Source organism: Archocentrus centrarchus, chromosome 8 (assembly GCF_007364275.1).
Source record: "Archocentrus centrarchus isolate MPI-CPG fArcCen1 chromosome 8, fArcCen1, whole genome shotgun sequence".
In the NCBI taxonomy this organism is placed as follows: Eukaryota; Metazoa; Chordata; class Actinopteri; order Cichliformes; family Cichlidae; genus Archocentrus; species Archocentrus centrarchus.
Genome location: NC_044353.1, coordinates 27,462,754 through 27,488,006, shown reverse-complemented (window position 1 = coordinate 27,488,006; position 25,253 = coordinate 27,462,754). Strand labels below are relative to the sequence as shown.

General features: G+C 41.7%; 1 protein-coding gene across 1 annotated transcript in view; it reads right to left on the bottom strand.

Moving 5' to 3' along the window:
* Positions 1 to 1,253: 1,253 nt before the first annotated feature.
* lasp1 (LIM and SH3 protein 1) overlaps positions 1,254 to 25,253 on the bottom strand; it is a 31,169-nt gene continuing 7,169 nt past the window's right edge. The window contains exons 2-7 of the mRNA XM_030735289.1: positions 22,596 to 22,690; positions 15,913 to 15,997; positions 10,167 to 10,274; positions 6,877 to 6,952; positions 4,953 to 5,050; positions 1,254 to 4,780 (exon numbers count right to left, since the gene is read on the bottom strand). Coding sequence (XP_030591149.1) covers positions 4,607 to 4,780; positions 4,953 to 5,050; positions 6,877 to 6,952; positions 10,167 to 10,274; positions 15,913 to 15,997; positions 22,596 to 22,690 — 636 coding nt within the window. The 3' untranslated portion in view covers positions 1,254 to 4,606. The remainder of the gene's footprint in view (positions 4,781 to 4,952; positions 5,051 to 6,876; positions 6,953 to 10,166; positions 10,275 to 15,912; positions 15,998 to 22,595; positions 22,691 to 25,253) is intronic.

The window sequence follows — 25,253 nt, the reverse complement described above, 5'->3', positions numbered from 1 at the left end:
CTTTTTTATACGTGGCTCCGGTTAAACTATGTGCACAACGTGCAGAATTGTGTTGCCTAATGGAGCAGATTCCTTTTAATCTGCATAAATCTCCCCGGTTACCACATTTTCCCAACAGGATGGAAAGAAGTCATCAAGCTCTCCCCCAGCATATTTTCATTTACCCCACCCTGCCATCATCTGAGTTAAGGTCGTGTGGGTCAAGGTGTGAGTGGGGGTTGAATTGCACTGGAAGGAATCGAAACTTCATTATAGGTGGCTGATAGCTGGTGCTGTAAGCCACCATCACTGACCAATGGTGGTGATTTTCAGTGGACTTAGATGACCTCCTTTACTCCTCAGTCAAACCATCTGAGTGTCGTTTCTCCTTTAGCTGCAGATGTACGGCTGAGTCTTGACCTGTTCTGTCTGTGGAGTGGGTCTTTGGTCTCTCCTATGTAAAAGCACAAATGTTTCTCAGTGCACTGCACAGCATACTTGTATTGTGGTATCTTCTCCTTGGGATGAACCCTTTTTGTCTGTAGGTCTAAAGCACACTGGGATATTTTGCTTGGAGAAAATGAGTTTGTCAGACAAACCTGCCACAAGAGGGACGACAATGTTCTGCGCGGCATTGCGTTTCTCCCTCGTTAATGTTAGATTCCTTCCTGTGTATATTCACTGATTTAATGCAGACACAGTTTGGTTTTACATAGATTTTTCTTTTAGACTGCCTAAAGAAAACACCCTGGATTCAATTCTTCAGTGCTGGATTCACTTCTTCAAATATTCACTGCTTTGCAGTTAATATTTAATCAAGCTGCCAGTCAGGGACCTGTGAGATCATCAGCTGGTCCTCAAGATCTTAAACTAGAGACTCGGATGTACTTGTGTTCTTGCTCAGTTGTGCACCAGTGTTTCCCACTTTCAAGTTCTGGTTCTGTGAAGGGAGTAATACACACTGTTATATAAACTATTCAGTTTGTTTTTGGTTCTCCATTGTGGAACTACCTTCATTTATTACCACAAGCACACTAATGAAGGTCCTTTAATTAAGCATTTTGAGACTATAACCAAACCCCAAAACACTCAGCTAACTGAACTTATTGCTTCATTAATCAGCACAATGAATTCACTTCCTCATTTATGGAGGGATAAAATCTCCCCTAAGTCCCTTACACCCACCATCCAGCCTATTTTTTTATTATTCTTTTCCCACGGTACAAAATGTTTACATTTGCTTCACTATTATGAAGACACCGCACGCAGAGCAGTCTGAGAAAAAAAAGACATTTTATTGAATCTGCAGAATCATAAGTACAATTTGAAGTGCTGTATCAGGGCAACAGATGATATCAGGTCCTTAATCTGAGGATGTATTCTGAGTGTGGAATACATGTGTATGTCAATATGCATATGGTATATTTATTCTTTTTTTATTTAAAAAAATAACAAAATTATATCAAAAACAAAAACAATTTAAGATGGAATGCACGGGTCTGAATGCTAAACCTGCAGTTGTGGATTATATGATTTCAGTCTGCAAAGTCTACAGTATATAACCAGTATCATAGAAGCAAGGGATGATTCCTCAGAAGCACAGGAGCCTGTGATGAAGGCTGGAGGAAAGAGGGACTGCAGCAGGAGGTTGAACAGGATAATAAGAGAAACAGAACGGAAGCAGGGTTATGATATGAAGTTGGGGTTCAGTAGTGATGACAAGAGCAGAGGAGCATATTTGGCGCAAAGAGGTGAACTCCTGACTAACATCCAGGTCAGACAAACAACTTGCCCCGTCTCACAGACTGAGAGATGGCGATCAAACGGATCGCCGCCTTCAGTCCCTTAATCGAATCCCTCCTGAGCCACACTTAAACAACACTGGCTGTCTTGGCCATTCCCACCCCCCCCACACCATTTCATCCACACCACCAACTGACAACAATCAACACACTTGGGATAAAAGAGAGTTTGGATTGGATGCAATCCAAAGGCTACCAGTATAAGTAGCTTTGTTATTAATTAAATCTGGGCAAAATGCCACCATAAGCCAGGAACAACAATCATTTCACTCAAAGCCAAACCACAAAATCCCTCAATTTACCCCAGAGATACACACAACTGTGAGCTCTAATACAACTTTCCAATCGACTGTCTGTTTTGCAGATATCCTGTTGTCAAACAGGGATTAATGCAAAATGCAGGAAAGGTAAGTGTACAGTGTGTTCACTCATTTTCATTTGCTAGAAGGTTAGATGTCTTTTTTTTTTTCCTGATTCAGTGTTTTGTTTTCTTCATCAGCACTGTCACAATTCATCACATTAAAGAGCTTGATTGTTCAACACCAACTGACAACTTGCACCAACCGTGAGTCAGCTTTAAAAGAAAAAGGAAAAAAAAATTCAACTTCCCCACATTCACAAAAAATTGAAACACTTATCTGCAGGCAAGCCACTTCCCAGAGCACCATGACCTGTAAAAACAATTCCCCCTAACTTACATTTATGATACATATACAATTTTACAATGTCATCTAGCTACATAGTGAGAGCCTCATTTCACTTAATAAAGCTGAAATCCCCTCCCTCCCTGCTCCCCCCAGCTCCGTCGTAAAGATGCCCCACCCGGATTGCTCATGTCTGTGACAGTCACAGTGCATCACAGGGGTATGAAATAGCAAGAATGTGCATAAGGTCAGGGGGGGGCTGTGACATTATTTACACCACGGTGGAATGGCGACTACAATGACAATTTAATGTGTTATGGTTGTCACAGAAATAGTATTTGCATGGGAGAAAAAGACAGCCTGTCTGTAAAAAAAAAAAAAAAAAAAAGAGCCAGCAACATAAATGCTTCATTTCATGCTCGGAAACCATTTTAACATTTAGTTACCAGCTAATGAGAGCTGGCTGGAGCTGGGATTCACCTGCCATGTGGACCGAAAACAGTGCCTTGCCCGGACACAGGTGACACTCGCTTTTATAGATGTTTAAATGACCAGAGGAGACAATAAAACTACGTTTCAGGTGCATTTTAAATAATTTCATCTAAACTTGACTCTTTCTTAGAAGCTGAAGAACAATAAACTTCATGAGACAGATCCACTGATCAGAAACGGGCTTTAACGACGAGCAACCAGCGCTGCTCTGAAACTGCAAGTTCATTAATCCCACAACCGATCTAATACTGCGACTCCATAAATTCTCATTTCCTGCCTTGCAAATTGTGTTGCTGGTTTATTTCATTAAACACACTGATCTGTTTTTTTTTTTTGTTTTTTTGTGAAAATAAACATCTTATAACAGCAAGGGCATTTCAGGAAGAACAGAATGAGGAAAAATGACAACATCTACCACAGCCGGGAATTCAAAAGATTCTCACGTTAAATGAAAAAGTAAAAAAGAAAACTGGAATGTACTCTCACAGAAACAGAGGAATGAAATTCAAATAAAAGATTCACAATATCGAGTTGTGCTTGGCCTCGTCTTTTATAAATGATTTCTTTGATGGCCATTCTGCAGCAAAGAATTTCTTTTTTCCAAATAGCTTAATCTTGATCACCACACCTTTTGTGATTCTCACAGGACTGAAGGCATTTAGGCTGCAAAATCAGGAATAAAAAGGTGTGTAGACTATACATGCAGGTGGTGTTTTCAGTGAGGCTGCAAGTGAAAGCCTGGTGAAATCCCCTAACATGTCCCTGACCCCTCCTGTATCCAGGAAGCCTCAGAAAGGCTCTACAGGAGGTGCTCTACAGTTAGGCTATGATTCCAGTTTGACACCAACGCGGCGCTGAATGCGACAGTGCCTGCTTGAGCAGACTGGCGAGCTGTGTGTCCATCTATAAATATATTAAAAACCTCTCTGTTAAGACTGAAAACTGGCGGACTGATGCAACAGCAAGAGAGTTAGAGGTTAAAGGAATGTACTCAAGTCAAAAATATTCAAGCTTAGACAGACTGAGATTCTACACTGCGTTTCCAGTCTGGCCAAGATCACGGCGCAAAATTAAAGAAACAAATGCAAACAGATGGGCCTATTAAAAAGCCACTCAAAGACACTTTGAATTAGTTTCTCCACAGCATAATGTCTGCAGTGTTGACTCACTTGTGAGATTTTTTTTTTTTTTTTTTTTTTACATTTTCTTCTTTATTTTTGCATGTTTTGGTGGCAGGATTGTTAAGTGGCATAGCTAGGATGGAGCTGTGTGACGCGGCATGGACCCCTGACATATTGCAAAGAACTGTGAAGTTGTCTTTGAGGACTTTCCATTCCCACTTGCAGCTGCATGAGAGTGGAGCCAGGATGGGGACAAAGAGGATGATGAACATCCAAACAGAGCGACATCAGCAAAGACGGATGAAGAGAGAAGCAGGCAGGCAGGCAGACAGACGAAAGGACAGAGAGCTAGATAGAGGGTGTCTGTGGCTGACAAACGGTGAGAGCAGAGCAGGGATGCGGAAGGGAGGGGTTTCAGGGTCTCACAGGACAGATTAGGGAACAAGAGTAAAAATAAGAGAAAGCGGCGCTAAGATGAGATGGCACTGGGCTTTTCCTCTCCTACTTTCCCTCCCTTTCTCTATCTCCTCCTCTCTTTTTTTTCTCCCACTTTTTCTTTCCCTCTCACTCAGATGGCCTCCACATAGTTGGCAGGCAGCATGCCCTGCTGGCCGGTGCGCTCCACGCGGCCATACATCCAGCCTTCATCGATCTGCTGCACGTCTACGATCACATCTCCATCCATAAAGGAAACTTCATCCTCATCGGCGGCAGAGTAGTCATACACTGCCCTGTATCGCTTCTGTCGGGAAATAGCAAAAAGAATGAGTTCAGCTGGTTCATGAACCAGCGGCTGTGGTTACAGTCCACTAAAAATGAGCTAAATTATCACTGAAAGGTTGTTTTTGTCCTTTGCCATTATTACATTACAACAAATCTTCTGATTCTTGTAATTTGGAGAGTGAAGGACGTACCCCAGCACCGGGAGGCGGGGCAGCGGCCGCCTGGCGCGCTGGTTCAGGAGCAGGATCATAGTGGTAGTTCTGAGGGGCGGCAGGCTGCTGGTAAGCACCTGATAAAGGAGCAGAGGACAAATGAATGAGTTCGAATAAACATTTTTTTTTTTTTTTTTTTTAATGAAGTCTTAGAAGTACGTTTTTGTGCTTTAACCTTCACAAACCATGTGGTTCATTTATGATCCCAGCTATAAATTTATATGCCGCTCTGTAATATTTTAATCCTAGCATGAACTTCAACCAATAATACTTTAGCTAATACCAAAGTTTAAAAGGAACTTGCTACTGGCAAGGATAATGGAAAGCTGTGTGGGGTCATTTGAAACCACAGATAAGTGTGTGTGTCTGTCATTTGTTTTGTTTTTGTAAAAGATTGATTTTATGATTTTATTGTAATTTTTTGTCAATATTCCATAATTAGACTTTTTTTTTTTTGAGAGTTAACATCTTCAGATATTTCAGTAATCTAAATATTTTAAGCAGTTTACGTATTACAAATTTACAATCCAGATGTTTGTATACATTTTGTTTTATATAGAATCATGTAGCAAGTAAGTAACAAAGAATACAGAGAGAAAAAAACACTTTGGTCAATTTGCTGTTGATCAAAGTATTAAGGAATCACCAGCTCATCTTTATTTGGTGCCACTCAAACACACCTAAATATTTATTTATTTTGTAGCAGCACTAAAATGAAGAAAATGTGTTTTGTGAGAAGTTGTATAATACTATTTTTGTATTAAAAACATTCTCCTATATAAAATAACAGGGTCAGAAATGACCGCACTTGGTCATTTTCATTGATGAAACAGTTTGGTCACTTGAGGGTTAAAGTTTAAAATGCATTACACACATTAAGTTACACAGACCTACATTACACAACCACACAGTAAAGGTACACAACTCATAAGTAATTAGATAAATAACTATAAAAAGTAATAAACAGATGTAAAAAAATTGAGGCACAGGTGATTGTTACACAGCGTGCAGCGTTGAGTCTGCAGCACTATCACTTTTGTAGCTCCGCAAAGGCTACATTCATGAGTTTCCAGTCTGTCATAAATACAGGCTCAGCGCAATCTATAATTAGGAATTCATTTGCATTTATTTTCCATGCATACAAGCTGTGTGTTTATTGTTTACTGTGTGCACAAGAGCTTTTTCAGAGTAAACATTTCAAAAACATGGAAAGCCAAGACACGCATGCAATGGGTCTTGATTTCACAACCTTCTAAACAATGCCTCTCTGTGTAAAGGTGCCGAACAGGCACACAAAATACAAATAGCAGGCTGACTAGTCATACTTCCTCACTTACCTCCTAATGCTTAAAGCACTGTTCTGACTGCTCGTGCTGTTTGTATTTATTACTGCAAAGTTTCTAGGTCTGAGCTGGAGCAAACAATCGGTTGACTTGAGCAAGGAATAAAATAGATTATGCACAATTGTGATTTCAGCTGTGATTGGGAAACAGAATTGTGCTTGCAGTAATGCAGCCATTTATGGCTGAGAAGATTAAAAGCAGAGGAGTGCAGTGAATAAGTTGCAACCCAAATCCCTGAGAGCTGAGACTAGGAAACATGTAGACAGATGAGCTCCAATAGCCTCTGGCAGGAAGGAACCAAGCACAGACAAGTCGAGAAACCTTAGGAAAAACGCAACTTTGTCTACTCTTCTTGGAAAACCAGAAAGGTTCAGTTTATGTATATTTTTCCAGTTCATGGATTCAGATATTTTTGTTTTTTTATTTTGGTGGATTTGAATGAATTCATAGGATGCTTTCTTCACATCCACCTACTATTTTTCTACTAAATTTACTGTTAATTGCTGGTCAGTAAACTATTAGATACTTTTCGACACTAATTGAGTTTGAGGGTGAAATACCTGCACTGGGGTTGCCTGGCTGAATTTGTGGACCCTCTCCCACCTTCTTCTTCTCAAACTCCTCATGGTACTTAATCTGCAACACACAAACACATACAGGTCATTCATGAAGACGAGGAATGATGCACCTTCACTTAGGAGCTTCTAATCTGCACATGCGGTTTTCCTCTCTGGACTCTGTTGCTCGGTGCAGTTCGTTTTCCATCCACCAGGGGTCTCCAATTTGCCCTCTGGCCTCTATGTGTTTGTGGAGATAGGTGGGGCGCACTATTTGCAGAAAATGCTCAGGGACGCAGCTTGATGTTGAGAGGAAATGACATCTCAGGCGCCGGAAGTAGTACGAGCATGTAGGTGTATAGCAACGGCTTGTTGACACATCAGACAAACAGGTGAAACACACACACACACACACACACACACAAAAGCAGAGGAGGAATGCAGTGAACAAAATCCAACCCAAATCCCTGTGTCTTGTACACTTGGTGAGAATGACAGAGCAAGAGTCAAAAGGCACCACAGAGGAACAGGAGAAGGGTGGGGTTATATGACTAAGCATATTAAATGGAAGCAAATCACTAGAGTTGGAAGTATAACTGAAGTCGTACGCTGAGGTGTAAGTGAACAAAAATAAAAAAAAATGCAGGAGAATTAGATATTCAGGTAGACTTCGTGACCGTTTCTCCAGACAGTGTGACAAAGGCTGCACTCAGTGTTACAAAATCAAACAGGCGGCACTGATGAAACTGAAACTGAGTGACTGCTCTATGACTGCACTAAATAACCCGTCTCCTTATTACCAGGCTGATAACAGACTGACTCAACAGTGCCTCGGTCAAGATTTACAACCTCCCGACTCTGTTCCCGCTTAAGCCCCAGCTCAAAGGGCCCACTGTGCTGGTGGCGTCAGTGAGGAGTGTATTCACAGGCTGGATGGGATGACGGAGTGTTTGTGCAAGGACAGTGAAGCGAGTGACTGGGAGAACACAGTGGCTATTCTCAAGTGCAATATGCTAAGTGAGAGTATGTGAGGGAGATTATTTTAGTTTGTTTTGAAGGAGCAGGTTGAACAGATGGTGTGTGTGGATTTACAGGACTTGCCCTGACTGCTGCTGCTGCTGAACCCCACACCCCCTCCCGGATTCTTTTCAATCTTTGCTAGTGGCAGGAAATGGGGGGAGGGGGGGGGGGGATAAGTCTAGAAGAGGGTTTAAAATAGTTTGTTTCTCAGTGTCCAGAGAAGAGGAAAAAATCTGGAGTGCTTCCTTTATGATTGGCTGTGAATGACAAACTGATTGCAAGCAGATGTCTCGTTTATCAGTTACGACTAAAACCACTTCACGATGCGCCTAAATCCACCACTCCCATAGTGAAATTGTCATCTTGATGTGGCTTGTGTGCGGACCCATAAATACATGTAATATATGTGTTTGTTTCCCTGCTTTGCAGACCTTCCTTAATCTCCAACATGCAAGATCTTTCATCACATGAAAGCAGTAATTATGCATCACCCTCCACACCAATTATGCCATTAGTGAGGCCGGTGTAGAGCTGGATATGTATAAAGACGTATGTTTTGTGTGTGTGTGTGTGTGTGAGTGCGTTTCACATGGAAATAAAAAGGTCTTCACAGCTGATTTAAGCAGACTGGGGACGCGAGGTGAACACCTTGCGTTCTACATTCCTGTTGTGTATTTACAGAGAAATGGTAAATCAATAACGGGGGCAGAGGGAGAGGAGATGAGAGTGAAGGAGAGCGGAAGATTATTCCTTTACCATATATAAGGACCAGTGAGAGCAAAAGCAGCCCTGCAGTTACTGATGACAGTGACTAAGTAGGAGGATGAAAGACGATTAACAGCAACAATATGCAAAACACTGGAAAACTTGAGATCATAATCTGGGGAAGCTCCATGAGGCTTGAGCTGGAGGAGGCAAAAGCAATTAGGAAATGTAGCAGAAAATGAATACAAAAATAAGTCCCATTATTCTGGCAGCTTCCACAATAATAAAATACGAAGCTTTAGTATCAAGCAAGGCTATATCTATGCTTTAAAGGATTTTTTTTCAACACCTAGACTTTATTTTCTCACATTTTTTTTGACACTGTACTTCTCTCTCCATTCTGCAGGAAAAAACAGCTCTCCGCTTCTTGTCAAGGGTACAGTTAAGGTCACACGAACTGTGTCAAAACACTCATCTGTACAGAGATTGTAAAATGATAATGAAATAAAAACGTACTGTGAATGCAGCCTGAACTAGTCAGTAGCTTAAGCGAGCCCCTCCCTTTGACACAGACAGCTGACCCCTGCCATTTACAGCAGCTGATTTGCAGGTTCTGGTTATCGGGATGTTGGTGGTGCCCCCTCCTCATTACAAATTGCTACATTTTTAACAAATAATTTTGTTCATACAATTTTCTAATTTCCCATGCTGCACTCAACAATCGTGGCACGCTCAGTTGCCTAGCAATGCTTTTCCACCAGTGCTTCTTTAGAGACATTTTGATAAGCAGGCTGCCATATCATAAGCCAGAGATGACTAGACTGATAGATGCATATAAAGGGGACTTTAGTAAGATAGAAGATGAATAATTATTGGAGCTTTGAATGGAACAGGAAAGAGTGGATGACTAGGCACATGGAGAACCAAGCGAGCTAAGTGCTGTGCAGAGCAGCAAGGCAACTGAAGCCCATTGAGGAGGATCCGGAGTATGGAAAACAATCCTGTCAAGTAGACTCCGGAGTGGAGCAGCTGAGTCAGGTGGGTTCCCAAAGCCTGAGGAGGAGAGCTAACAAGGTGAAAGTCTGGAGACTGGGGTGGAGCAGAATGGATGTGGATGAGAGTGTGGCTGCAGGTTGAGCGGAAGAGGAGGCAGAGGTAGAAGACATTACAAATATGTCTTACTGTTTGAATGAGAACAGCGATCTCACTGAATATTGGACTGATTCCAAACATTTTAGTCCCACTTTTTTAAAAAAATGAGGCACAAAAGATTAAAAATACCACAGCTTTCCTTTAAAGCAGTGAAATCAGTAAATCTTAAAGAGCCCTTTCCAGAGCACTTCATGTACACCAATCATCCTCCAGAGAAGAAATCCTCAGTTCAATATTGGCAGAGATTATAGTCACACAGGGAAACTAATCAACACAGACTAGACTGGCTTCCTAGCAGGCTGTGAGGGTTGGGGGAAAACAACAGAGAAAGAGCTCCAAATATTCAGTCTGCTTTATTAAGATTTAGAGAGACAGACAAGTGGAGTAAATGGAGTACTTATTTTGGTGACACTTACATTGCTGATTTGATCCTGCGTTTTCTTAATTCTTTGCATCTCTGGTGTGTCTGCGACCACGCTGAAACCCTTCCCTTTATTCTTCTCAAAGTCCTCCCTGTAAAGAACCTGCACAGCAAACAGGATCGCGTTAGAAACAAAGGCAAGGTCAACACGCCGGGCAAATTCCATGTAAAATGAATTATACATTCGCATCAACAGTTTCAGTGCTTTTGTGAGTCAACAAGGAAAATCCAGCAAATGCAGTGCAAATGATTATTCATAGATGCCGTGACCTAGATTCTTTCAACAAATCATATTCATAATTCTGAGGATTGACAATCAGGCGTGATAGTTTCTGGCTTCTTCTTTAAAATTACTTCAATATCTTAAAAAAAAGAAGGACGGAAGAAAATTGTTTTATTGTTGGCTTTATCACAGCTCAACAACGACTAAAAATGGTAACACCGATTCTGTGAAAATAACAGTAACAACTATCAGTTGATAAATTTAGCATTTTCTTTATCAGGTATTTCCATAAGAAGGTTTAGATCATATTCAAAGAAATGTACCACATGCGACTCATCGGCAGTCCAAAACTGCAGACCGCTGCCAAGGCTGAAAATCCCCTCCACACCACGCACGAATCGAATCCCTGGATCCAGGATATCTGGATGAGGATTAGTTTGTGATATTTTCTTGAGATCATCGAGATGTCTCACAATTTTTCTTTTTTTTTTTTTTTTAGTTTGAAGCGTACATGTAAAAACATGAAATGTCCTGTTTTACCATAATTTTATTACCATTTCATTGCATTAGTTTATTTATATGCATCAAGCAGAAGCTGGATGACAAAATACAACAAAGCTGGTTTTGGCCTCTTTAGTCAAATTCAGAAGCTTTTCTGCAGAGGTCTGCAACTGAAAAGTGTGTGTATGTGTGTGTGTGGGTGTGGGTGTGCGGGTGTGTGGGTGTGTGTGCCGAGCAGGGTTTGCCCTGCATACACGGCTTTGTCTTCTGTGGTGACGTTAACTTCCTGCTTGCTTGAGTGACTGAAGGCCTCACATACAGGACGTGGTGACAGCCATATATGGTTAAAATGAGAGGTGCTGTGCAACAAGCAGTGTGTGTGTGTTTTTTTCCAGCCTTCCCACCCTATTCTGACCCTAAGGGGCAGAGGAGGAAATGTCCTGCCCATGTAACGTCAGATGAGAATCAGAAATTGCAAAGCGTGGAGCTCTCCCTTACTGCTGCCCCGTGGGTGAGCTGGGGCACTCAAACCCACAACCACTTACACCACTTTACAAACCTGAAACAGGAAGACACATTTTATTTCTGAACTAGAAGCGTTACACATTCTAGCTCTTCTCTATGTGATCTTTTTAAAGACATTTCCACTCCACCTCCCCACACTGAAACCTTGTCCATGCCTCCATGGTGACTGCGCTGATTTCCTGCACTCCTCCAAGATTGAGGGCGCCTGCCTGCACAGTCTATTACCAGGAAACAAAGCTTCACCATTGCACCCCCCCCCCCCCCCCCCCCCCAGACATCCACATAATGTCTGACACTGCTCAATAGAGTGCTGACCAATCCTCCTCTCATCTCCCAATGCCTTGTGATGACACAATGTTACTGTGATTCACAGCTCATGTTGTGCGTAGGTGATGCGCTGTTATTGGTCCATTTCTGCTGTCACCCTCGGTGTGACGTCCACTGAGAAAAAAATGAGGCAAAACTATAGCGGATGCTCTTTAAATGGGAAATTATATACAGCTTTCAAGCATGCGCACAAAGATAAGCGAAGAAGATTAATGTGACCTCGACCCAGCTCTTCTTTCATTCTTTGCGCTTCTCTGTTAAACATATGATCCTTCCCACATTTTTTTCTTTTACTCATCAAGCCTGTCTCCTTTGTCTTTAGGGATCTATGCAACAGCTTCTTCTCCTCCAATCACAGCTCTGCTTTCCTTCCCCACCCACAAGCCACTCTTGCCGTGCTCCTTTTTCATTCATTCATATTTTACTGCTTCAACGGCAACAGTCAGTCATCCCCATAAAGCTGGAGCTTTTCCTCATTATAATCTTTCGCGTTGCTTCCATTTGCATTCCTCTAGCCTTCCTTCCTCTGGGAATTTCACTTTTATCTCTTCCTCTTTCACCACACACTCCTCCCTCTTTCTGTGTCAGTGCCGTCCCATCTCTTCCCTTTTCTCCCCACCCTTGCTCATGTGCAATTCATTGCTCTCCCTCTCCTCCTTCCTAATTCGTTTCTCTCTCGTTTTTTTTTTTTTCTCTTTTTCTGTCTTCCTCCCGCAAAGTCTAGTAATGAGGTGTGACAAACCTCTACCCTGCTACCATAGCAATAGGGTTTCGTAGCAACGCAGCAGCGGCAGTGTGGTGGTGGTGAGGAGTTAGACGGTTACAGAGCTCCACAAACAAACCTCCCCTCAACTTTATTATGCTGGCACCGAAACACTTAAAACATAAAGTGTCATTTGGGGGGAACTTAAGTTCAAATCATTCAGCAGTTAATAGGAAGTTTTACAATTTTTTGTTTTTTGTTTTTTTTGGGGGGGGAGCGGGGGTCTGGTGAACTGGCAGCACAATTAACCACTTCTGCTAAAAAACACAAATTAAAAGGTCATTGCCAGGAGTTGACCACTTTGTTAAAGGTTTTTTTTTTCTTCTGTGAAATCATATTTTCATATTTTCCACTGTAACATTACACAACGGCAAAGGAGACTATAAATAAAAGTGTCAGTGCCTGACAGTACTCTCTATCCATCTCTACACTGGTTCTAGTGCCCCCGACCCAACATGTCTCACATCTCCAAGCTCACCAAGTCTTGTTTCCGTCAATTAAGAAACATTACAAAAATCAAACCATTACTGTCACCCAATAACTTGGGTATCCGCACTTTATTTTAGCTCATTTTTCACGTGAGCTTCTCAGCGGCTCCTGCTTATATAGCAGATCTGCTAAGACCTCATTGTTTGTTCTCATTTCAGATCCAGATGCACTGAATCAATGGCTCATTTTGAAACAGCTGCTCATTTCTATAAAACTCATTTTTATCGACTGGCTTTTCTTTAAACACTGATTTACAACATCACCTGTATACAGGTGTGCCTGTATGAACATACGAATGGATGCTTGAATGTACGTCTGTATTTACTGTATGTTGGAATATGCACATTTCTGAGATGTTATCCAAATTGTGATGTATTTTATAACTATTAAGAAATGCTATATTAATAAAGTTCCATCCATCCATCATTCGGGGGCTGGAGCCTATCCCAGCTGTCATAGGGTGAGAGGCAGGGTACACCCTGAACAGGTCGCCAGCCTGTCGCAGAGACACAAACAACCTTTCACACCTATGGGCAATTTATAGTTTCCAATTAACCTAACCTAAGTAAGTGCAGGCTTTTGGAATGTGGGAGGAAACCGGAGTACCCGGAGGAAACCCACGCAAGCACGGGGAGAGAGGGAGAGGCCTGGGCCAAGGCGGAATCGAACCCAGACCTTCCACATGTTATTCTAACTGTGAGGCAGCAGTGCTAACCACTGCGCCACCGTGCTGCCCCTTTATAAAGTTATTATTATTAAATTTCACCCATGCACAAAAACATATAAGTATATAAACATATATAAGTGTGTATATATGGTTGCAGGTACAAAATACATTTCACTGTGCATTGTACTGTGTATAACTGTGCATGTGACAAATAAACACTATCTTATCTTATCTTAACATGTTTAGCATAGTATTATCTGGGACTTGTGGCTAGTGAATACAATGAACCATTAGCATAATGACTCTCTCTCGGTATATGGTTGAGTCTTTGTGGGGGCTGTTTGGATGCACAACCCAAGTAGAAAAACACCATCTGTCCCTCGATTCCTCGGTCATCCCCCTCCCCATATGACCGCTATTCCTCACCCCATACTCCACAAAACCCCTCGTCACATACACATCCCACTCTCATCTCTAGTGTTTGACACTGACTTTCAGATAAGATACGGCTAAGCCCTGCCTCCCTCTCTGCACAACATTTGCTCATCTACTACATGCTGAGAAAACAAGCGTCTCCTTCAGTTTCTTGGTGATTGTGTGCCATTGTCTTTCTTCAAAGTAAAAAGGTTTCTACAGTTGTGCATCTCGTATAGTTTTTTTTTTTTTTTTTGTAATTAGAGGCTAAAACTGTGCTGAAAGATTTACACCAATCTTTGTAAAAATCTGTATGAATGTGTTTTCCTGTGCTTACTTTAGTGGACTTAGACAAGTTCCTAGAATACTAGTATCCAAAGCCCAGTCATCAAAATATTATGTAGAGAAGTGAAACTGAAAATGGCCACAACAACTTTGCAAGCAGATATTAACACTTTATTCCTCCTCTAGCTGTGATTTGACATCCTAAATTTAACTGCGAGCAAAGAGGAAAACCATTTTAGTGAGTCTCTATCGTAGCTTTCTCTTTTCTATTAAGGCAATAACAAATGACCCAGTTCAGAAGGATATTTTGGTCAGTGAGCTTTCTTTTTTTAAAATTTTATATTACCTTTGGGTCTTTGTAATTTTAGCAGCGGCAGGGGCAATTGTAGTGTTTTCTATGCTTACAAATTAGACCAAGACAGATAATTGCAGAAAAATAGGAGCACAGATAAACTTTTGTCTCCACCCACTAAACCCTGGGTGGAGGAAAAAAAAATAAAAAATTGTACAGCAAGAAAAATTCAAACTGCATTAATAGTGGCCCACACATGAGTGCTGGTATATTGTATCTACACCAACATGGTAATTTATAAAATACAATATTTTAGGGCTATAATCTAGCTTGTAACCATCATAAATAGCAAACAAATGACTGTAACACAGTAGCAGCAGCCTCAAACAAGAAGGTTGGACTACAACCTAAACCCCTTATTCTCTGTAACGGCATTTGATGAGAGCAGGTGAAATGATTGCTTTCCTTTACAAAACTATCAGAAATGATGAGGGACTTTTATTGTGAAAACACTGACTATAAGAAAAAATGTTCTGCAGTTCAAACAGCGTGGATTTAACATCCTTAAAATCAGTTTCCATTGAAAGTACTTTATTTTTCCTGACTGCATACTTTTCAAACTGAATTTAAATTTAACTTTGGCAAAATAACCATATTTAACTGAAAGGCACCTCCTTCTGGATTGCTCTGCAAGTTAGGCAAATGATATTAAAGCCATAAATGTTGCAATGCCTCCTTCTCTAAGAGGACTTTTTTTTTTTTTTGTTCTTCAAATGTCAATAAAAGGAAATGTTGCAAAACAGATTTAAGCAACATCCCTTTTAATACTTTCCAAACTGTACATCTTTTAAATATAACTGAGGAGCTGTTGCTGTTCTAGTTTGTAGAAAAAAATCTTGGAAAAAAAACTTCTGTCTCCATAATATTCCATTTGTCATACAATTGAATGACCATGGGCCTCCCAGCCTCAAATGTCTTACTTGTGTTAATTTCATGCTTGACTTCTCAGGCCTTTGTTTTAAAGCTGTGAGCATGCAGCTGGACGCTGAAACGGAGCAAGACTGATTACGTTATCTCAAAGTTGGCTGTGTGAAAAGATTTACTACCAAGTTCAATCATTAAAAAGTTTTTCAAATTAAGCATGCAACTTTTACTGCCTCTTTTGTATAAAAATCTCACAGTGTTAACACTTGGTATGTTGTAGAACTGGAGCTTAGCTTAGCAGTGAATACTGTGCATATTCCCAGTGGGTTACCTGGCTCTGTATCTTGCTCTGCTGTTTGAGGCGGAGGTTCTCTGGAGTGTCAGTCACACAGGTGAAGCTTGACTTGGGGTAGTGTCTGTAAAATAAACACAGAGAACAGCAGAGACTGTAAATGCATAGTAAACACACACAGGCAGCTGCCAGCTTCCACTCAGACGCTCATTGTGATGCTCAAGCCCAGAAAAACAGCACAAGTCAAGCAGTGTGCAGTCTGTGGCCCCACTGTGGGGGCATTTGTTATTCGAGGTGGTCCTGAGGTTGAGTTAGGAGCCCCTGCATACAAAAGGCATGTCAGTATAACACAATACTCTGTCAGTGAGAGCCAAGGTAGCCTGAAAAAAAAGGAGGAAACGAGGCAGGGGCTCAAGGCTGAAGATTTTGGAGGGGAGCCATAGCAGGTGTGGAAAAATACACACACACACACACACACACACACACACACACACACACACACACACACACACACACACACACACACACACACACACACACGCACACTAATGGGTACAGCCCTGAGAGAGGAACAGCATGCAACCAACACAGCAACAGAGTCAAAGAGATGGTGGGTGAGTGTGAATGATGTCATGGGCAGCACCCTTCAGCAGAGTGTGAAGGCACATCTTTTTTTTCTCAATTGATTCTGGGAATTGTCTTGACGGTCTCAGGTCCGTAACAGCCACCCAAACTGCAGCTGCTCAGGAGAAAATGCTGTCTGGAACACATACAACAAATATAAATACTGTTTCTGTCAGCATAAACATGCACATGTGCAGCACACCAAGCAGAAGCCGTTCATCACATACTTAATAACTGCCTAAACTCCAATCAATAGTTAAGTGTGTGTGTGTGTGTGTGTGTGTGGGGGGGGGGGGGGGGGGGGGGGGGGGGTAACTGTTTTTATACACTGGAGGCTTCTGAGTACAAGTAGCCTTCAGGTCCACAAATAATTGTGCCTGCCAGTTCAGTGTGGTCCTTAAGGCTGCAAAAGAACATGGCAGTAGTCCAGCAGGAGCGGAAGAGCCCAAACAGCTTATCTAACTGCTCATATACACTTATACAAGTTCTCAGCCTGCCTCTCAGCACTGGGTGACCCTCAAAATCTCCAACCTCTCTCCATGCCTCTGGGTAACCCATTTAGGCAATATGTTTACAGTTTCCTTGACAACATGGTAAAACAAACTGAATTAGCATTCATCCTGATGTGTTTAGAATATCACAAAAACCTTAAAACACTATTTTAAAAAAACAAAACAAAACAACAACAACAACAAAAAAACACATACACCAGCTAATTTTAAAAGGATAATTTTAGAAAAGGGGGAAGTAGAAAATAAAAAGTCAAATCTGAACAACAGCAGAAATTGAGTAAAGTTGGAATCTCAAGTTCTGCGACCGTCAGCAAACCCAAACAGTGTTTCTGCATTTATCCATAACCCATGTAGGTTTATGGGCACTCACACTGCCAGTCCTCATTTTTCTGACATCACACTTCTCTGCACATTTAGAGGTAGCGGTTTGCTATGATAGCAGCTGAGGCTCGGTGAGCTAATCAAACGATGCAAATAAAAGCACACTTTCATTGTTGTCAGACATCCTAACGCAAAAAGTCATTTTCCTAAAGAGACACACTAGCTTCATTTGTTTATCATACACAAGCAACGCTTGTCACAGCTGAGTGCAAGCATTAATTACCGTCTTTAAAATCTTAAATGAAAGGGCAAAATAATGCTTAAGGTCTAGAAAAGGCCATCAGTGTCACAGATGCTAACCCTATATAAATATTTTTAAAGAATCTCTCTCTCTTTTATAACAGTACTTAAAGCAAACTAGCAGTTTTCTGACAATATAGCAATTTCATGTAACAACCTGTGTGGAGACAATTTCACAAACTGACTGCTATCAAGCATCTCTATAGACCATTTTACAAGCCTATCCCTTGAATTGGTCCAGGTATATGGTGCCTTTATCAAAGATAGGAAACTAATAGGTGTTCATCTTTCCTCTGACGATGGGTTTGTAGTGGTAGTTTTGTAACAGTTTGTGGCTGATCTGTGTTAACATTGTTTATGTCACCTTTTATGCATTTGTAGAAACTGCTGTTACATTCAAGGGTCTATGAATTTCAGATACAACCTTAGTGACTCAGTGAGATTTTATAAGTTTGTCTGTGTGCAACCAAGCTCGTGGTTCTGGGCCATGAATGAGTCGAAAGAACACTCATCTGTCTGTCAGCTTCTATAACAAGGTAATAAGTTGCAGACGGGAAGCAGTGACACATGCACAAAGGCTAAACGGGGAGTGATCAAAATGGAGGGGAGTGGGGGGAGTAAGGAGGCCACACATGTGTAATCACACACACACACACACACACACAAGCTGCCTACTGTGATGGAGGAGAGGCCTGTTTGAATAGTGGAACCAGGAGATGCTGTGGCCAGCTTGACCCTGTGAGACCTGGAAAGGTTGTAATGCATCATTCAGCAGGAACATTTCATCTACATTTACACAGTATCCCACTCAACAAGTTAAATGGCTGACTGAGGAGCAGCTAACTGTGAAATCTGAACAGTAGCCTCGAGAAAATACACACACACACACACACAGACACACACACACACACACACACAGACACACACACACACACGCACGCACACACACAGGTAGGAGATCTTCAAACAACAGTCATAGTTATTGTGCTGCACATGAATGGCACGGTCCATTATACAATAGCTAACCCTGGCCCTCTTTGTCAGTCAGCTTCCAATGTATCAATAAATCAACTCAAGTAGGACGGACGATGATCTGAGGATCTGTGACAGTCCAGTGGGGGCATGCACATCCATTTTTGCTATGAAGCTCTTTAAAATAACAAATAATCATGTCACATGGTCCAGACTGTAGTACTGACCAAAATGATTGCAATTATTATCTTTACTATGATGAACAAGCCTTACGGTCAAAGTGATCAGCTATAGCTTGGCAATCAATCAATCTTGTTGTTACATTAGTGCATTAATTCAGCACTATGATTATTAATATTATTACTATTAGGCACACTTGAGAGATAAGTGAGCTTATGCTTGCATCTCTGCACTCTTTGGAATTAATGAGCCCGTAGAGCTTAATTTAAGTGTTCATTTGCAGAGTTTATCTCATCGACTTTTTGAGTCACTGATCGAGTGTGTTTGTCCGTGTGCGTGGGGATGGCGTGGCTAAAAGCAAAAGTGGTGAGCCATTTCACAGACATAAAAACAGATATAAACCCAAAGATGATGAAACGTGACAAGAGCCGGACAAATGTGATGGCTTGATGCAGTTTTAGCTGTTGAGCTAATAGACAACCATTTACGGTCCAGAGTAGCAGTAGTCTAACTCATTTACCATTCTATATAAACAAAGTCTGACATCATTTCCGGGTAAAAATGCTCCTAAATAAACAGCAATGGCATAACAAATGACTGTTCACTATTAAAGATGATTGTAAAATACCTTATCAACTGCAGCCATTTCCGCTTTTCTTTCTCACCGGTAAAATGACAGCTGAGTGTGTTTTTTTCGAGTCGGATCGGTTAAAACAACCAGGGACCTTGCGGAATATTGATCACGTGACAGTTTGGACCCGGAAATGGAATTCTACGTCATCACATAACAACTGGATAGATTATGGAGGATGGCAGGGCTACCTTAATGAGGCGTGATGGTATCGGTTACGGGCGATCTCACAGGGGGTGGGGGGCAGCAGGGGCGTGGTGGCCATCGGGAGGTTCGGCCAGTGATCAGAATTTTTTTTTTTACCCAATTAAGCACAGCAGCGCTGGCTGCTGCAGCTCTCGTGGCCACAGGTGCAGTACGCACCTGCAAATAAAGTACTCTTGTCTTAAAATTATGGTTTGTCCGTTTGCCTCTCCAAACCAAGCTCCCGGGCTGAATTTTAACCCCAGCCCGCCCCTGGGGGGCAGAATACTCAGACTATGGAGAAGATTGCCCAACTCCAGTGGATGGAAGGAAATTGCATTGTAAAAGATAACAGTATATCAAGAGATTGTGAGAAGCTATACCACCACCAAAGTGATGCCCAAATTAATATCTGACCATCGGTCATTAAGGCGGTATCCCATCACTGGCTCCTTAGGTCTCCAGGGGAAATAATGAATTCTTCTGTCTACTTATCTGCCCTCCTAAATCTCCCACAACCCCTGGTGAATGTAGCATCTAACCAGGGATTCTCAGAGAGGAGGTGGATGGGAATACAGGGAAAATAAACAATGCCTGTATCAGTTACTAAGGACAAATATAGAGGAGTAATGATAAAGTAGTTATCCCACAGAATAATAACAGGGGATGCAGGCTGCATTCCTTTCTTGAAGCAGCAACAGGCTCTTCCACTGATGATGTTTACTCAAACAAGGCTGTTTTAAACAAACGGAAAGAGGTATAATAAACAGGCTCTGAAGGGCCTTGCTGCCTTACCGAGGGAACATCGGAAACAGAAAATGGGAAAAGAAGAGGCCACTTTAATCTTTAGTAAACAAATGTAACAGTAGGATGAGATGTCACCTGTTGTAGGAGGCTAACAACTAAAATATAAATGTGAATGGAAGTAGTGACAGAAGTCTTAGTTACACACTAAAACAAGGACAGAAATGTTTACTACTAATAACGGTACTTAACATTACCACATTATCATTTTATATAAGCTTATAATTACATCTACAAACAGGTATTTACACTCATTATGGATAATTAGACCTCTGTTTTGGCTGAGGTCCAGCACAGCTAGGCTAAGAATTTGCTGCAGTCAGGAAAACTCAGATATTCAAAAATCAGTCATAGAGCTGTAATTAAGCCAACAGGGAAAGTCAGAGGTATCAATTAGGCACAGTTGCAAAAGTATACAGCATCTGTATGGCTTTATGATGCATTTCATGCTTTAATTGCTTGCATCTTCTTTATAGTGTAAATATGGTTCATATACAGGGACAACAAAAAAATGACTTACATGTTTCAGTAGGAAAAGCATGAGTATAAATAAATAGTTTAATGGTAATGATTCGATTCCATTTAGTTGGTTCAGTTCCAGAGTCCACTGCTACACAGCTTGAAGCCATTGTTTGTTGTAGTGACACCTTTGCTTTTCCTGTTAAGCAGGGTCAGAATGTCTGCAGTGTAAATTACTTTTCAACTTTACATGTAAGGATGGATACGCGTCTACTCTGAACGAGGTGACCCACACAGCAGTTTCACCCAGAAATGATTTGCATTTAAGCGCAGTTTTGGCTTATCGCATCTGACAGTTAATCATTTCTACCTTACTTTCTCGGGTTAAATCGCAGCTTTCCAAGAAGTCAGACATGTTCTGACTTGAGAGGAAAAGGCACACAGATCCATGAGTATAGAGACAGGGAGAGGGCATCAGATTCCCTGGAAACTTTAAACTGGGCACACCAAACTGCAAACACCTGTATTATCTGATGGGGGACATGGCTGATTGCAATTTATGTAGAATAAAAAAATAAAACATGGACAGGCAACAACATTTCAGCACATTTCTTTCAGCACAAAAACACCTGGGTTTTCCACCTCGGTTTCTTTTTTTAAAAGGGTGAGGGGAAGGGAATTTCTTAACTCCTTTTCTCACCCTGCTTCTGCACCAACACACACCATGATATGAGGCATGCAACATGTTTGTGTCCCTCCAGGTGCTCAAGGACAATGCATTTGTAAGAAAGCGATACGCAAACTCCTTCTGACTTGACGGCCATTTTGAAACGCCTCAGGGCACCTACTTGCACAATTATTTCAAAGCATTATCTACCCGTGGAAGTTATATTTCTAGCACTGAAGGCTTCTGTAATTGCCCTGTTTGTATGTCTCTGATATACGGACAACCCAAACCCAAAAGAAGGTTTTAATCATAAACAATGCTAAATCCTACAGGTCAGTGCTGACAATAACTAGCGCCACTTCTATTTTTTCACTGAAGTTGAAAGTGACAATAGTAGCATGTTGTCTTGAGTCATTTCCTCAACAATAAAATGGCAGTTCAGCAAAAGAGCTTGTCAGAACATGAAGCCACGCCTCCTCTCCTCACCCCCCCCTCTGAACATGCATTCACTCTTCAGCTCTCACAAACACACAGAGGAGAAGAAAATCATTATAAGTAATGAGAGGGGGGAATTCCACAGATTCCTGATGAGCCTTTAGTGCTCAAGCATGAGTGGACATGGTAGTTTTCACAGTGTCCGCCTGTGTCACTGTAGAGGAACTTCAGGAATTTCCTTTGTTGATACCCCCCCCTCCCTGCTGAGGAGGAGAAGGGAGGGAAGCACTTTCCCACACCACATATAGGCGTTTTCTCTGAAGGGGGAGCTGGAATAGTCACAGATAAACAGCAGAGGAGGGAAAGAGAGGCCGTAGTTGGGTTACAAAATGAGTGCACACACACACACACACACACACACACACACACACACACACACACACACACACACACACACACACACACACACACACACACACACACACACACACACACACTCTTTCCCATTTCAGGCTGTGGACAAATTAAACACTGCTGCCACTCTGTTTTAGGGATGCAGGCTGAATCGCTTGAGGACAAAACATGAGACATGCTCACTGACACACGCAAAACGATTAACTTAGGGACAACTTACGCATTGCAGTATGGTCTCTTCTCAAAGCCTTTGTAATTCTTCATGTTTAGAGTCATTTTGCAGACCTCGCAGCTGAAGCATCCTTTATGCCAATACTGTCAAAACAGAGAGGACATGATAGGTTAATAAAAGAGAGATTTGTGACACTCGATTTACTTTAATTGCATACAAAGAGACACTGATACATCAGCAAAGAACCGAATGAGCAAAGGCACAACTGACTGTTACGACTGTGAAAAAAAGTGAAGCAATATAGTTTTGTGTCTGCTGGCACTGAACGGTTAGAAAGGAACCAACTTCCCCTTTGCTAGCTAACTCAGTTTACTATTTATAAAGATGTCTAGCAGCACTGGTGCAAGTGACAAAGGACAGCTTTGGCGATTATGTCTTTATTTTCTTCTGTTTTTTCTTGTGGTCATGAATTTTCACAACTTTATCATTAGCGCTGATGTTAAGTGCAACGAAAGTAGCAAAGTAAGCGCTGCAGAGACACTGCTTAGTGTGCAGGCCACCCTTCAACTCCTCTATCATCCTCATAAGATGTTATGCCTCCATCTCCCTAGCCACCCTTTCTCCCTTCCACCCACCCACTTGCCCTCATGTCTCCTTTCCTTCACTCTCCTGGCACTGGGCTGATCTGCAGCCCGAGGATTCAAAGAGAGGGATTGACTATTGGAGAAAACTGAAAGGAGGGAGGAAACATGAAAGTAAGGCTCTGAAGAAAGCAAGAGGAAGGGAGCATGTTTGGGAGGGGTGGGCAAGAGAAAGAAAACGCCAGACAGTGAAGCAATGATCTGGCTGTTCCTGCTATCATCGAGGGAACAGAGGGAGGAGTGCAGAGAAACAGAAAGAGAGAAAGAAAAGAATGGAAGAAGGGAAAGAGGGAGTCCTTATTAACATGGCCTTGGGGCGCTTTGCCATCCCTCCCATTCTTTCACCCACTCTTTATCACTTTCTACACCAATTGCCCACACACTAAACACTAATCTTCCAAACAAACAACAAGGAAAAGATGGCTTGAAACAGAGGATAAAACCACTGAAACACATGGAAATACAACAGCAGGTTCTAAATGTTTCCCCCCAAAACACATGCTCGTTGCAAATTTGTTTTCATAAGACCTTCATGGACTAAAAGGCAGGCAAGAAAAAGCCTTGAATGCAGTGCAATTTGAAGTCTTACAGGGTTGATCAAAAGCTTGAAATAAATCACCAGGATTGTTGAGGTTTATTTTATATGTAAGCTGCAGATGGACAAGCACGATGCAGCGCAGTGAGCACTTCAGATATTATCAAATCATCTAAAATATGGCTTCAGGTTGATTTGGACAACAAAATCTTCTGTTCTGTCTGGATGTTAACAGACCACCCAGAGAGGCGCGCACTGAGAACGAGCAAGTGTATGCATGTGTTTGACATGAATTTTGTTGCTGGGGTAAGCAATATTGCACTGAGGCAAATAAAAGAAGCAGCTCACAGTGGAAACCAGGCCTCGGCTCTCCTCAGTGGGGCTGTGATCCACAGCCAAACACAATGGGCCGAGCCTTCGAATGCAAACTCCTTATCCCACTACAATCCAGCTGGAGCCTGAGGGAATTGCAGACGGACACATCGCGTTACTCTTTTTCCTGATCTGCCTCTTCATTCTTCTGACTAGAACGGCAATGGCAAATCCCTCCACAAACAACAGAATACTGCAGGCAGGTTCCATTTCCTATAGCTTCAGCTGATCTGCAGCTGTGCTGGCTGCCATCTTTGCAGGTTGATCTACTTCCAACGCAGAAGCCTCCAACTATTATTAACCCCTTCTAATGTCCCCAAATCTATAATAATAAACCAGGAATAAGTTATCAGTGTGGAAGTCAAAAAGAAAAGTATCAATGCAAATGATACGAGTGAGCTGAGTCTGGACTCTGATACTCCTGTTGTTCCCTCAAATAAATATTGACCTTGAGAGAACAAGTTTGCTGAACGCATCTGTTTAGCAAACTACTCCAAAGTCTGGCCCAACCAGATTCCACCATGACAACCCTTATCACCCTACGCCTTCACATGGACAACGTGACCCTCTCAGGTGGCAGGCAACAGACAACCTGCTCAGGCAGTTCAAACCAAACTGTTGCTTCAAATGAACTCGTCATTAGCAGACAAATGTAGACAGCTGCACTGGTGAAACACTGGGACATTTACAGCTGCAGCATAATCGGAATATTTAAAATTTAGCTCAACATCACGGAAACAGTGAAGGACCACCCGGGATACTTACAGTTTTATTCAGTATGCAGGCATATTTTTATGTGCAGCAGTATGTGCAGTTTCCCACAGGTTAAATCTATTCACAAGTGGTCACCCAAGACCAATATGTGATATGCTCCATCTTAGCTCAATCTAAACATTCTGACTAATGCTGTCAGATATAAACACACTGTTTCCCACATCTAAAAGTCAACTGGGTGGGTCACCTAGCCACACTGACACCCATGCATGTATGTTCTAGCATTCTAATATTTTTTCACCTGTCTGACAGAACAATGTGACTCATTTATTAGAGGAAAATCCCCTCTTCCTTACTTTGGAAATTTGTCTTCTCCTAAGTGTGGATGGGAATTTCATGCAAAAAAAAAAAACAAAAAAAACTGGCACATTAAAAAACCAATGA